The sequence below is a fragment of the Terrapene carolina genome, unplaced genomic scaffold, assembly GCF_002925995.2.
Source record: "Terrapene carolina triunguis isolate 2854851 unplaced genomic scaffold, T_m_triunguis-2.0 Scaffold66, whole genome shotgun sequence".
NCBI classification, from domain to species: Eukaryota; Metazoa; Chordata; order Testudines; family Emydidae; genus Terrapene; species Terrapene triunguis.
Window position 1 is genome coordinate 87,061,954 of NW_020664417.1, and position 15,746 is coordinate 87,077,699.

The 15,746-nt window shown below is 42.8% G+C and overlaps 1 protein-coding gene across 6 annotated transcripts in view; it reads right to left on the reverse strand.

Moving 5' to 3' along the window:
* FGFR3 (fibroblast growth factor receptor 3) overlaps positions 1-15,746 on the reverse strand; it is a 74,683-nt gene that overhangs the window by 12,375 nt on the left and 46,562 nt on the right. For 3 of the 6 annotated variants that reach the window (XM_024199050.2, XM_024199049.2, XM_024199047.2), the window contains exons 5-8: positions 15,093-15,262; positions 9,380-9,503; positions 8,773-8,963; positions 2,635-2,779 (exon numbers count right to left, since the gene is read on the reverse strand). In XM_024199050.2, the coding sequence (XP_024054818.1) occupies positions 2,635-2,779; positions 8,773-8,963; positions 9,380-9,503; positions 15,093-15,262 (630 nt within the window). Of the gene's footprint in view, positions 1-2,634; positions 2,780-3,906; positions 4,058-8,772; positions 8,964-9,379; positions 9,504-15,092; positions 15,263-15,746 lie in introns of all 6 variants that reach the window. The other 3 variants (XM_024199048.2, XM_024199046.2, XM_024199045.2) reach the window with 1 other exon arrangement.

Below are 15,746 nucleotides of genomic sequence, written 5' to 3' on the forward strand. Positions count from 1 at the left end.
AGCGCGAGAAATTCAGGTAGGGCCTGAGCGAAAGCTCACTGTCACCAATGGGAATCTTCCCATTGACTTCAGTGGGAGTTGGATCAGGCCTAGGTTGGACACATCTTTGTCTATGTGTAACCCCACTGGACTCGAGCCAGGAGCCCTCCCAAACCCAGAACTCTGAATGCCTACACTGGGTGTTTTGCTTTTGCAAACAATGCAGGATTGGGCCCTTCCTCTATTTCACTCATCAGTTTTGACCCCAATGCTGGCAACAGATGTGCCCCAGACAAGAGATTAACATGGCAACTCAAGCTAAGATCCCACCTGAATCACGCCTGTCTCCAAAGGATGGTGAGGTTAAAAACGTGATACTTGGGTGAGGATAAATGGGAAACTTGGCTTAATTATAATTCATAATGTAAATATTTTGTTTGGACAAGTAAAGGAAGGACAGATTATCCCAATTATTTTAGCAAAAATCCCACCCCAGGATTCCAGAAGGTCAGAACTTCCTGGAGGCCCACTGAACAGTCTTGGGCCCAATCATTTTGATGGCTATAACATAATTAGCACTATGCACTCAAAGCTCAATCCTGCAACTGCTACTCAAGCAAAGCACAAATCAAGAATGATTCCCCACCTGCTCCATTCAGTCCAGGCACTTCTGAATTTACAAGGGGTCAAAGCAAAACCAACAACATACTAACAGAAAGAAGATGCCAATGGTTCTTTAATCAGCAGTGGAACTCCTTATAGTGAAATCACTGTTTCCTTTCACACAGTCACTTCACTCTGGGCTAAATGCTGAGCTGGGTAAGTTGGGTGCATGTGACTTGAAAGCGGCCATGGGTACAGTAGTGAAGAAAACTCATGGGGGAACTCTACTCCTTCATGGGCAAAGGGGATATGGAACCACTCAAGCTCCACCCCAAAGTCTAGTTATTTCAATGTGAGTCTTTCCACTGACTTTATTAGACTTTGGACTGTGTCTGTGAAGGAACATGGCAATGCGAAAAACGGAGGTTCCACTCAAACAGGGCATGGCTTATACATGCACGTACACACTGTGCGGCAAGCTACATGGCTGTGAGCCAGCTAACCAAATGAGCAGAGAACCTTTGTGTAGAGCTCTGCTAACCCCCAGTGAAGTCAGAAGCAGTTGAGGGACCTCACAAGATCAGGGCTGGGAGTATGGATGCCATGAAATACTGTTGGGCTGGTTCTGCTTCGTTTGATCACAGCTCCGAAGTCTCTGATCAAGGCCTTTACTCCCTTTGCTGAAAGTGGAAGGGTCACCGCAGACGGACTACAATCTGCATCGCCCTAATGGTTGGTGCAGTCTGGACCCCCCCATTCCAGTTTGCTATATCTGGAGCTTCCTTGCATCTGAGTTCACTATAAAGTTCCACTTTAGCTGGGCTTTTTTTTTTTTTTTTTTAAATATGTTACGAGTTCATACATTTTAAAACCAATGCAACAATTTGATGATACGATCTAGGCAGATTCTTATAATAATGTAAACCTCCGAACTTAAACCAACAGAAATGTTTTTTAATCAAGGGGATGGCAGAAGCGGAAACAGAATCAGACACCAGCCATTTTAGAGAGAAGAACCGGCAGATCCCACTTGCCTCAAGGCCCGTCTTTGAGGAGACACTCTGATCCCTAACAAAGGCAATTAATATGAAAAAAATCACCAATTCCGTTAACGTCAGGGTTTAGAAATGCCAAAGTTTCTGGTTCAGAAAAATGTTCTGGGGCACGTCTGTTTGCAAGGGCTACCAACAGTGGTGGTGGTGGTAGGGAGGATCAAAATGTGTTTTATAACCAGGGAATTTGAGAGAATATAATTTATTTGCTGCCCATTCCATGGATTATTAAAAATGAGAATTACATAAAAAGAAAAGGCTGAATTTGGGTCTGCTTCTGCAATTGTTCTGGGGCAGAACCCCCATCAGCTTCAGGGGGAATGCTGCTTGAGTAAGGACTGCACCTTCCCCAAGCGAGTTCATGCATTTTAACACAAGGCCAGCTTTCAGGGTGTGGGACAGTGCAGTCTCTCTCTCTCTCTCTCTCTCATCAGCAGTGCAGATCTCTCTATTGCATGGTCTGAACTTGTCCTATGTCAATGTCACTCTTGCACATGAAATGAGTACAAGATGGGGTCATCTCAGCCTCCATAGCTCCCATTGCCGTCAGTTGGTGCTCAGAGTATTAGTACCTCTGAAAATCAGCCCAGCAGTGCCTGGGAGCCAGGACTCCTGGGTTCTGTACCTCCATCTCTACAAGTGACTCTTGCTGTGACCTTCCATTTATAGATGAGCAGGTTGAGAAATTATCTTAAAGTAGGAATAATACTACATGCCTAAATCAAAGGGATCTTGAGATGTTCAGATCATTATTATCTCTGAAGTGCTTTGTGAGCCTCAGATGACACATGAAGTATGTCAGTATTTAACATGCAACTGCAATATGCATTAGAGATCTGCACAGCAAACTGAAGAGGAGAGTTCTTTCTGCAGAGAAGTCGACTAAAGATCAAAACTCACTGCTCCATGTAATGTAGAGTTTGCGGAAACTTGGCATTTCTAAATTAAACACTGAAGCATCACCAAGAGGAAAGAAAGGGGACAGCGCAGAAGGAAATACCTGGTAGAACCGTCAGCCAAGCAGAATGATGTGAAAACCCAATAGAATTCCCAGCGAGACAAGTATATTCCCCTGCATCCTCAAAAGTAACATTTCGCAAGTACAGTATTTCTAGCTCCTTATCCGTTGTGTTAACACCTGCCGTCTACAGGGGAAAAAAAATACACATATATAGAAAGAGGAAAAACAGAGGATAAGCCACATTCCCAGCAAGTTTGAGGACACCACATGGATTTACAGGCAAATTTCAAAAGCAGATGAAGATTTTTTTGTTTGTTTTCAGTGGCCCTGTCGTCCACATTTATTTATTCATTCCCGTTTGCAACCTGTAGTAAAAGCAAAAGGTTCCCTTCACCAGGCTCTTACTCTGTCCCACTAATGAAGCATGCAAGCAAAAGCATCAAAAGGAAAAATTGCCCCCACAATAGGACTGACTGTTGGTTAGCAGGGTGAGTGTGGGGAAAAAACAGAGCTTGTAAGAAAAAGAGAAAGACAAAAAGAAGAGATGTAGAGAGGAAAGGGTAAAGTGCTGACCAGATAAATGGTGATTTAATACAGAAATATGTTCATCAGGAGGACATTATTTTTAATATCAATTTCAACACCAAAAGCTTATCTATTAATAATACAGCTCTTGATGCTATAATGTAATTCTGGATCATCATTAGAAAGCATCCTTTAGGGAACACTCCTACATTATCAAGGAGATAGACTGGCTGACTTGCCTCTCACTTTATAATTAGTTGAAAATTTTCAAGACATAGGCAAAATTCTTCTTGAGTGTAAACCAATAGAATTAAACCAGGGACTAACTGGACTCGGCTATTCTCTCTATTTATGCATTTGCCTGCATGATCTAATACCGATGTTAACTGTGAATAACTATTGGAAAGGAAAAAGTCTGTTTACTGACTAGACTAATATGGGCAAAATCTTCAAGTGAATTTGATTTCTTAGAGCTTCGAACATCAAAGATCATTAGCATGCAATCCTGTTATCAGCACTCAGCTGTTAGGAAGAGAAAGGAATATGAGCAGAAAAAGCGGATAGCAAAATTTGACAGTCATTTTATTGTGGGAATTTTTCCATTGCAATTGATGTATAGGCATTTAATTCTTTCAAAATAATTAGCAAGGAAATAAGGTAAAGCCATTCAGCATCAGTTGACAGGGTTTAATACAAAATGAAGAGTCATTTTAATCACTAGCTTCTTAAAATGTTAAAGCTCATTCTTGCAGTTGCTAGGGCCTTGGGACAGAGTCTATAGTTTACCTGGTTTTGGTTTGCGAATGTGGAGCCAAAATGGTTTTTCGGCTATGCCTACGAAATTGTTGGCTCTACACAGATATTCTCCTTCATCTTGTTCTGTCACATTGAACAGATTTAGGTTAGCATCGGCTTCAGCGTTTTTACTGATCCAAGACTGCAGGAACAGACAGAAACCTGAACTTCAGTAAACCAAACAATACCTCCATCGAAGCTACGTTAGCTTAGGACTGATTGAGCATGACTGTTTTATACTTTAATTTCTGCTCACCGTACTCACGCGAGGAGAGCTACTGAAGACTTGAGTGATCAAGGTGACCTGGATCTGGCCCACTAACAGTGCACAAGTTCACTCCTCTCCTTTTACTGGTGCTTCTCCAATTAAAAGGCATACATAATCTCTCTTTTAAAAAGATAATTACCCTGTTCTGCATCTAACGGCAGCCAGAAAGCCAAAGATTCTATGGTTTCTTAATAATGCTGTAGACAGAAGCAGCAGGAAAACGGCTTACATGGAGATTTGTGTTTGCAACCCAACTCAGCAAATACTGTTTCAATTATCAGGATTCCAAAATAGAATTTGGAGACAAAATATAAGCAGTGGCAGACTGAAGCCTACTGCTGACTTTGCCTTTCAGAAATTAGCTGTAACTTTTTCCACTGCACATAGGAGACTCTTCTTTACTAAATAAAGTGGTGCATATAAATCAGTCCAACTTCAGACCATTAAACGGGGTTTTATTTCTTGTCTTCCAAGCTGCTGCTTGTTTGTTTCTAAACAGTTGTTTTTCTTTTGTCTGAAACGGTGCAACCCTGTTGGACGGTCTCAACACATGCCTGAAAGCCTAGAAAAATACTCCTTTCAATTCTGGGAGACAAAATGAAGCGATAGCGCTTTGTTATTCCCCTGCCTGGCCCAATCTACAGACACAATGTTAGGGTGTGATTCTGCAGAACTGACTTGTGAAAAGGACTGCAGGATCAGCTCCATAATTAGGAACTTAAACTCATTCCAGATGAGCCTAGGGTTTAAATTCTGATGTGAACTTTACAGTTTCAGGCCCAATCTCACTGCTGATATTCACCCTTTGCAAAGTTTGTTTGAACCCGTCTTTAAGTTGACTAGTGAGACAGTTTCCTTGCTGCTGCTTCATTATTTATAATTAAAGTCTCTGTGTATTGATAGAGAGGGTACAGTTTATCCTGGGCTAACACCATCCCTTGTTGGAGACTGGAATGAGGAGTTTTCAATCCCCCTGACTGGCACATGGATAACATTCCTCCGCGCATCCTGCTAATTCCTCCTGTGTTCTACAGAATTCTTTTTGTTCGCAGATTAGGCCCAGCTTTGTGGTAACTGATCCAGATGGCAGTTTGGTTTTGTCAAGCAATTTCAGAACGGATTAAAGTGTAGCATTAAATTTAATGATCAGGAGAGTCTGTGCTCCCCCAGATCCACATGCAGAGGGCAATCTTGACATGCAGCTCTTCCTTCCCTCCTGCACAAAAGGGGCCTCAGCTGCTTCTAGTGTGCCATCCAACCCATATTCTGGACTCCGCAGAAGCCCCTCCGCTGGACTAGGGACTTGCCCGGGGTCAGGAGACTGGGCAGCCTCATGGAAGTGCATCACGTCCCTCCAACCCTGTGGAGATTGCACTGGAGGGACTTATAGCCAGGAATCCCTTTTAAGGCAACCATGGCCATGGGAGATCTTGGTAGCATGACTCCAGCACAGCTGCACTGCTAGGAACTGAGATCGGAGCCACTGTCTCCTCCCACAGAGGCAGAACAAACCTCTGTTTCCAAATGCTTGCCTATGCTCACACCTTTAGGAAGGTATAGCTCACTCTGTCCAAAGAGGAGAAGGCATTTGGCAGTTCTAATAATCTAGCACCTCTGTCGCTCAGTGTTTAATTTTTAAACACTATTTACATGTATAATTCTTTGTCACAGCAGAGCAGGATCCTGGGTTTGTGACAATCTGCTGTTTGCACAACTTTGTGAACTTCCAGAGGTAGCAGCACTTTATTCTGTAAGGACCACACGAAACTATATTGAGTGGCATGTAACACAGCACTTGGTACTTTGCTGTGAAATCAATGGGAAATTAACATATGCATATTTTAAGCAAATCTTTATGCATAGCCAGAAAAACAAAAAGTTGTATCAACTTGTGGTGCCAACTACGGAAGAACAGTCTCAAACCATTTCTTCCAGTGTGTTAGTTCAATCTGGGTAATGATTTCCAGGGTCTCTGGCTTCCATTATCATTTAACTGGCTGAGTTATAGTACGGTACATACAGTCTGACCATTCTTTAACTTCACATGTAGAAAAAAAGTGTGCCTTGAAACTGACAATATGCTGGATCTGTTATGTAAAAGGGACATCGTCGGGTTGACAATCAAAGGCCAAATTGTGTTCTCAGATACAACTGCAAATCTGGAGTAACTCCATTGAGCCCTATGAATTTTAAATAGATTTACATCAGCATCTCAGTAAACTGCAAAGGGTTTTAAAAGTAATACACTTTTCATGGTTTACACTGTTTTCTTTTTGCATTTGCTCAGTCCAGGAAAATGGACCAGTCAGTTTTAGTTTTGTTTGCTGTCGCTGGGCCGTATTCTCTCACAACACTGGAAGGCCCCATTCAAGAAAACACTTAAGCACATGCTCAAGTTCATTCCTATTCAGCAGAGCACCTAGCACATGCTTAGCTTTAGGCTACAATGGAACCTAAGTGCTTTGCCAACTAGGGATGCTTTCCTGAATCTGGGCTTGGATGAGGGGTAACTGCTTTAATGTCACTGGTCTGAGCAGTGAGAAGAGAATCAGGCTCATGGTGACATCCTTGTTCTCAGGCACTAGCACCATGTTGTGTTATTTAGGGTGCAAACACTGCGGAACGTTTATATGTTAAAAGTAGAGGTATGTGTGTACATGCACACATATGGAAATATGTTTTTTTCATCCATTTTAGGCCAAATTCCACCTGACAGCATCTCATTCATTACGACACAGTCCCCACAAGTGTCATGATCATGACTCTCACAACCATGTGCTGGCCCAGGGTATTTATCTAGGCTAGTGTACATAATCAAATACGCTCTGACCGTTTCAGTTTGGGCTCAAACTGTGGCGTAGCTGTTTCAGGACACTTTCCTATCCCGCTTCCAGAAAAAAATGGGGGGTGGGGGGGGTGGGAGGGGAGACATTACTTTAAATGACACACTTGTGATATTTTACTGTCAAAAGGGACTTTTACAGCTAAATGTTCTGGCTTTGTGTGCCACTTAAAGATATCTTTAAAAAAAAAAAAAAAAAAAAGATATCCCATCTGCCCAGATTACTCTCATTATCCTTCCCCTATAAACACTGGAACAATTATATAAGGGAAACTTGGAACGCACAGATGATGAGATTTAAACAATACTTTCCCTCCTAGGACCTGTGGTGTTGAACTGCTGATGCTGCCTGGGGGGGCTCTGTTGTGTTTCAGAATTCCAGTTTCGAGTTTATGAATATCTAAATAAAGTTTACTGTCTCACCACGAACGAGAACACCTAATCTGTGGACTGAGCTCTCAACCTAAGCGCTGTATAGCTACAGGCAGAGATTTATTTTTTTTTTTAGAAGAACAAGGGGAAGGAAAACCATCCCCTCTAATTTGTATCTTTCCTGGTTCTAAACATTTAGGGCAAACTTTTCAGATGCGCTCAAGAAACTAAGCAGCCTAAGATCATGTTCACAAGTGACATAGGCGTTTCGGAGCGTAAGTCCCATTGAGTTTTAATGAAAGTTGGGTTTCTATCGGCCTACCCGTCACTTTTGAAAATGCTATCCTTAATGGCATTTATTTGCCCCCTCATCTATCCACTTGTGGGTGGTTTAACAAATGGTCAAATAATGATGTCACCTGCACAGTGCTGTGTTCACCCCAGTCCACAGCTCTGAGCTCTCTGTATGTCTCCTCTTCTCCACAGCACCAGCTATAAATTTCACCAATGAAACAGTAGTTGGCAATCATTGCAACTCTGACTGTGATAGGGCAGATGACTGTACATGTCCTCTGACAGTCAGAGGCAATACTTAGCTGTAATTAATCTAACATGACACTAGATATCATTGTTGCCTCTCAATTAGGTACCAAAGCCTCATCTAGCTGCAAAAACATGATCCTAAAAAGGCAGAAAACGGAGTTCCTAACAGAGCAAGGCTTCGAACACAACTGCTTTTTACTTCTCTCTCTCTTTTTTTTTTTTTTTTTTCGAAATGCACAGATTTAATTAAAAGTGAAACTGTCAAGGTATAAATCATGGGCCAAACTTTGTTTTTTTGCACAGAGGTCACTAAAGACTGGATTTGGCATCACATTTTTAAACACAAAAGAAAGATTCCTTACCTGTATTAGTAATACAGCAAATGAATAGAGCCTGAGCATAAAAAGCATCTCATCTACTTCGCCCATTATGGGTGAAATCTTGTCCCCGCTGAAGTCAATGGCAAAATCCCCACTGACTTCAATGGAGTCAGGATTTTACTCTATGGATGTACATTTTCAGAAGGCCTCCTTAATTTTATGCCTTCAAACTTTGAGAGTGGTTGTTTTGAACAGGCACCTCTATCCCTTGGCTAACTGAGGAGTCTGCACATTCACTGCTATGGAACACACCCCTCTGGATTCACACCAAGATCCATAACTTTCTGGCAATACTGCATTAGCATTGGACAAAGCAGGGATCCAGGAAGGTAACATTTCTGGGAATCCTTGTAATATCTAAGCAGTTCAGATGGCATCACTGAGATACTGAGACCACCACAGAGGAGGCGTTCGTCCTCCCTTGTATGCGAAAGCAAACGGTGTCTACCAACCTTTAGCACCGTGACATACGGCGTCCCGTTGGATCCATATTTACTGCCGTTGACTTCCACGTGTTTCAGCCACTGGATGTGAGGCTGGGCATCACTGTAGACCTTGCAGTGAAATTCGACGTCGCTCCCTACCACCACAGTCTGGTTGGCAGGGAGTCCTGCTTGGAGGATAGGCCGGTGGGGTGACCTTTCTGAAATGAAAAAGGGGAACCCGTTTTTAACCTCTCTCCGCACTGCCAATGTCTGCACAGGAGCTTGTACTAGGGCTCATGCAAGGCACTGGATGAGCAAGAGCAAAGAACACAGCTCTTTGCTCTCCCACAGAAAGGGTACACCCGGGGAGCTGCAGCATAGGCTTCCCAGCCACTGCCCCAATCAACATGCCTCAGTCCTGAACAGGAAGCATCACGTCCAGGATAGCACATTCACTCCTTGAACGCTCGCTGAGAATGAGGGCCAGCTGGGTTTGTGGTTATGGACCTGCGTCATTCACTTCAGGGGACGGGGTATATGATTAATCCCCAAATCATCATTGCACATAAGCCATCAAGCAGCCTCTTGATGACGACTGCGTATCAGAAGTTAAGAGGAAGTAGAGAAATCTTACCTAATACATCTAGCTGGTAAGTGTGCCTAATGCTGCCGTATTTGTTCTCTACAACGCACGTGTAGTTCCCTCGGTCGGACGGAACCACACTCTCCATCACTAGGCTCCACTGCTGATGCCGTAACTAGAGGGAGGGAAAAAAAACCCAGCCAACCATAAGGCATCACCAGCTAATATTTCGTTGGACCATTATAATCAATGAACAAATGGCAAAACACAATGGGCCTCATTCTTGTTTATTCCCAGGCCTCTTTCACCCCCACTCTGCCAGTGTGATGGGGCCGCAGCATGTCTGTAAATATAAGTTCTGACCACTTTAAGGACAATTTACGCTGCCTGCCTGGTGTAAAGTGGTCCTTATGTGAGAATCAAGCCCAGTCAGTACAGTGGGCTGTAGGTGCTCCCATAATATAAATATTGGGCCGTAAGCCCATTGGGGCATGGGCCATCTTTTTGTTCTGTTTGTACAGCACCTACCACTACGAGGGCCGGGTCTACAACTAGAGCTCATTGGTGTGAAGGTAAAACAAATAATTGCTAGCTGCACTTCTATGTTGTGCCTTTCATCAGAGGGCCTGAAAGTGCTTCAAAGACATTAAATAAGATAGCATCACATACTCCAGTCAACTGAGGGCCAGAGAGGTTAAATGGACTCTGTCAGCTTAAAGAATCACACCTTTGGGTTTTTTTGGCAAATCTTTAACCTACTTGTGTTACCAGTAACACCCACCCACCATTCAGTAGAATTGAAAGAGACCAGGGAGAAAAAAAATTCTTTATTTTACAGTTTGTTTATTCTGGGTATTAGGCAATACTTTATGTACAGTAAGCCTCAATATTTCCTTTATATAGTTATCTGTTTCCCTTTCTCATTGGGCACGTCTTCCGTTGGGTAACAGGTGAGACACAAGATTAAAAACCATAGGAAAACCATGAGTGTAAAGCACAAAACTGTCAGGGTGACCCTGGCTCGAGTGTAGTACATGAAACTCCATGTCCTTTTTTTTAATTGATTGGATTTCAGACCAATGGTGTCCACTTTAAGTGACTTGGCCAAGGTCGCAGGGGCCCATCAGTTACAGAGTTGAAAATGAATGCTGGCGTCCTTGCACAACTCACTAGACAACTCTCAGTTAGTTAAGTGAGATCACATATGTGGGAAGCACTGAAAATTTTGAACTGGTGTAGAAAGCAATTGTGAGCAGTCAAGACTCAAAGTGATTCATACACACACAAACGTGCTCGGTATGCATAATCCCCGTGAGCAGAGTCAGTTAACCTTCCCAAGTCTCTAGACATTAATTAGAAGCCATCTGCCCCCAAACAGCTGTCAACAGTATTTTAACAACATGTTTTGGAGCGGATTCTTGGTACATAGAATCAACTGGCATCAGTGATGCCAGTTCTGCACACTACAGAAGACCAAGGGCTGATGCAGAAAATGAGTGTGTAATCAATTGTCAGCACTTTTAGCTATAGCAGGTGAATTCAAACGGAGCTGCTGTAATCATCTTTCACTAGTTGTTATCTGGATCCTCATGCCTTGTTTGAAAGGGATCAGAGCACAGTTACACTGTCAAAAGCAGTGTTTCTGCAGTAGGCATTGGGTGTAAGGGCTATGAAGCAAACGTGGCTTGGTTTTAATGGAGGAAGTCACACTCTTGCCATAAAGCTATACCTTCCCCCAACCTTTTGTATCTCAGCATCTGCACAAGTAACAGTGTTGACTGGCCCATTTTCCTAACCTTGTTTCTAAGTGTTGACAACAAAGCATGTCACTGCATTTAAATGTATACATAATAGAAAGAAAGAAAGGTTTTGGCTGCTGAGGATTATGGGTCCAATTCTGCACCCGGAATCCAATGCACTCGTGCAGCTAAGGGCTAAATCCAGACCAAAATTTTACCATGATTAGAGCATCTCTTTACTGACCCATCTCTTTAATGATACTCTTCCTGCAGATTCCACTGGGCATTTTGTCATGTAATTTACAGGTGAAACTGGACCAGACTTGATGCCAGAACTTGGGGGGGGGGTCTCGATCTAAACCTGTTAATGACCTATCTCCATAGTGGCTTGTATCATAGCCTTGCATCTGCACACCCCTTTTTAATCCTTCTCTCCTAGGCATTTGTAAAGCACCCATCATGGTAGTATCTAGGATCTGAACTCTGGTAAAGCTTGGCTCTAGATATGAAGCATGTGGCAGAGCGGTGTAATAAACCTAGATCCAAACACTCCAAACATCCAACCATGTGTCTTGCCTATTCTAGTCAAAGTGTCCATCACCTCATTGTACGGGACTTGAGTTCTGGGGAAGTGGGGTCTGAATACAGATTCAAACTGTGGCTCTGAGCTGTGTTCCTGTGACACAGAAGGTGTCTGGAAAGGTTTTTTTAAAAACAAATAAGGAAAAGTTTGTCAAAAGCTGAGTCCAGACCCAAGGGATCACAAGAAGGATGTTCTCAATTTTGGGCAGTCGCTGTACTTGATAAACCATTAGAAACATAAAGTAACTCTTTGCAGACTTTAATCAAATCAGTGATACTGGAAATTCCTCTGGTTTATTTGGTGTTGTCATTCTTGGCTCTTTGTGAGACAAATATTTGCAGACACACTTAGAAACTCAGCCCATGTTTGCTAGACTGGTATGCAAGCCGGTGCAATGGTCTGGGGAAGGGATAATCCTCAATCTCCCTCTTCCAGCCCCCCATTCCCTTCTAGGGTCATTTAACACACACAGGCTTACAATATTATAGATTCCAGCAAGGATTTAACTATTAATTCTCTTTGGGAAATTTCATGTGATAAGTCATATGAATTTCACTCCTTTGCCATTTAAGGATGAACTGTATATAATTTATTTCAACCATGTTTGGAAGTCTTCTTTTCCCCCCCTTTTGAGTTTTGATGCACATTAGGTGGTATCTAAATCCCATTTACTAGAGGCAAAAATTTGAGGTTAGGACGGGATATTAAAAAAAAAAAATCCAAACTTGCATGTTGCAAGTTCCAGCTTTCTTGTGCTGGCCACAGATTTCCAAACAGCAAAGTCTAAACTATTCTGAACTCTGGAGAAAAAGAGAAAGAGGAAATGTTAATTTGTGATTCTAGCCTTTGCAGGTTAATCCACTGGGCTTGATCCTCAGCTGGTGTAAACTGTCTAAGCTCCACCAGCTGTGGATCTGGCCATTCACTTTCACCGGGCCTAAATCCTGGGATGAAAACTCAATCGTACCTGGAGAGTTAAATCTTCAATGAATGATACACTGAACGGATTTATTTTTTACTTTCTTTCTGACACTGATCCTCATCTGATAGATCCTCATAGACTGTCTAGGAAGGAGTACGGCAGAAAGGGATCTAGGGGTTATAGTGAACCATAAGCTAAATATGAGTCAACAGTGTGATGCTGTTGCAAAAAAAGCAAACATGATTCTGGGATGTATTAACAGGTGTGTTGTGAGCAAGACACGAGAAGTCATTCTTCCATTCTACTCTGCTCTGGTTAGGCCTCAGCTGGAGTATTGTGTCCAGTTCTGGGCACCGCATTTCAGGAAGGATGTGGAGAAATTGGAGCGGGTCCAGAGAAGAGCAACAAGAATGATTAGAGGTCTTGAGAACATGACCTATGAAGGAAGGCTGAAAGAATTGGGTTTGTTTAGTTTGGAAAAGAGAAGACTGAGAGGGGACATGATAGCAGTTTTCAGGTATCTAAAAGGGTGTCATAAGGAGGAGGGAGAAAACTTGTTCACCTTAGCCTCTAAGGATAGAACAAGAAGCAATGGGAGGTTTAGGTTGGACATTAGGAAAAAGTTCCTAACTGTCAGGGTGGTTAAACACTGGAATAAATTGCCTAGGGAGGTTGTGGAATCTCCATCTCTGGAGATATTTAAGAGTAGGTTAGATAAATGTCTATCAGGGATGGTCTAGACAGTATTTGGTCCTGCCATGCGGGCAGGGGACTGGACTCGATGACCTCTCGAGGTCCCTTCCAGTCCTAGAATCTATGAAAAATAAGTTGGCATATTTACAAGAGACGAGGGTCTCTATCTAAGCTCTACGAGGGTAGGGAGCAAGAAAGAGAGAAACAAAGCGATGTCTCTGTGTCTAGAGATGGAGAGAGAGAGAGAGAGAGAGTCTGTGTCTAGACAGAGAGAGGGATTAAACCAATAGGGCTGTAACAGGCTCCAAACTGCCTCTGATAGCTTTTTAAACATTTACTTATTGCTGGAAGGTGCCTGTAGAGAAAATAAAGCGTTATCGTTACTGTGATGCAGAGGATTAAACTTTTCTATCTGAACTCGAGGGTAGATTCAAACCACAGAAAAGTGGGAAGTGGAATTACTTTTAACTTTAGGTTTAATTCTGCGAGCATAATTTAGTGCAGCTGTCGTCACACATTTTTGTCTAAAGCAGTTAAAACTGCACATACAAGCCTGAAAGCAGTTCATGATGATCCGCACAGCATGTAATTAGTACAAAATGTTTGTGCTGTACGGGGTAGACTTGGAAGTGTTATCTATTATCAGATCAGTTGCAGAGAGGAGTTACCTCCCTGATTCTCGTCTCGCCTTAACGTCTCCAAAGATCTAGAACTGCCTGTGCGCCCTCAACCTTGTCAACAAACCACAATGTGCTGATTAGGAAGCTTCTGTGCGACTCTGCTGTGTTTATAACCATCCCACCAGCTATTCTATTCCCCAAAATGGTAAATGGGAAGGCATTTGGTATAGTATGGGGGGGTGGTGGGGGAGGAATCAAGAGCAACTGATTTTCCTGCTAAGTTACTGCCTTATTTTGATGTACAATTACAAGGTGGCGCAGAAATTGCTGGTCTGATAAGTCGCCTAGTTAGGCATTTATTTACTGGTTTTCAGTGTCCGTGGGCTCTGTTTGTAGACATCACAGCCGCAAGACCTTCGAAATCACACTGCCAACCTGTCCCTCTTTGGCATTACCCAGGGCAAAGGGGCTTCCATCATTTCACCACAGGTCAATCATTTACATCACAAGAATGTTAATGACTCCCAAACACAACAGAGTCCCAGTATTTCTGCAGGGCTCGTGTTACATAACTGAATGAGGTATGCTTAAGAGCTCAGACCAGATTCTGATCTCTGTTACACGGGTGTAAGTCAGGAGTCACTCCACTGAGTTCAGTGTTATCACTCTGGGTTTACACTTTTGTAACTTGGATAAAAACCTGTCTCTTTGTACCTCGTTGCATCTAGTTCTTGCAGCTAGCACAGCAATACACCTGATCTGTTTTTATTAGGTTACTTTTAAAAAGACTAGCAACATGAGCAAATGCTCAGCGTTGGCATTCCACCAAAACGGGCAGCAGCTAGTTTTAACAATTATTTGAACAATTAGTATGATTATCAAAAATATCCTCATTCTGGCACAGTCACTGTGGTTCATGATGATATACACAGATCTTCTTCTCTCTCACTTATGACAAAGTTGCCAGAATAACGGCAGTACTGAGGGAAACGCAATTTGTATATATCTTAGAAAAAACATCTTGAGCAGAAAAATGTCATAAGCCCTAATGGGCATGGAAATATTTACTATGTAAAGCCAGGGATCTCACGCTCATTTGCCCCTCTCAGGATTGTGCAGTGAACGCTGGCTCCGATCGATCCATCAATAATAGATCGAAGAGATTAATGAACACAGCACGGTCAAGATTAGACCCACAATGCCTTACTTTGATGCCCCCAATTCGGTGTTCTCCCTTGAATTCTTTGCCATTTTTCAGCCAGTATATGGATGGGGTGGGGTTGCCTGCTGCAGGGCAACGGAAGCGAACGGTATTTGCTGCCGGCACAGCTAGCAGCTTCTTCTCCATCCTTTCTGAACGGGTCCAATAAGGAGCACCTGAGAAGTGAAAGACACAAAACAAATAGGCTTATTTCTGTAGAATAGAACATGAGGTGGAGCATCTTCTTTCTAAGAGGCTTCAGCATATGTGGAGTGGTAACTCAATTGCTCCCTGTGTAGTTAAGATGAATTATACTGAAAAACTTTCCAGTCAAATGATTCTCATATATGCAGACAGAGTGGTTGCATTTAAGACCTGTTTGCGGCCAGGTTCTGCACTTGGTAACACCAGCGTAAATCTGGAGCAACTCCACTGCAATCAACCAGTGGAGTTATTCCAGACTAGGATCAGAATCTGACCCTCAGACTCTACAAATGCATACATGTAACTTCAACAGAATGGCAGCCAAGAACTGTGGGTGGCAGTACGGTGTTGGAACCGTGAAAGTGTGATGATGGTCCAGCAATGAGCCAAGGTAAAGTAATGTTAGCAGAAAGCACTGAAAGAGTTTGCCTCTAAGTGAAGGGGAATGTATCCCAC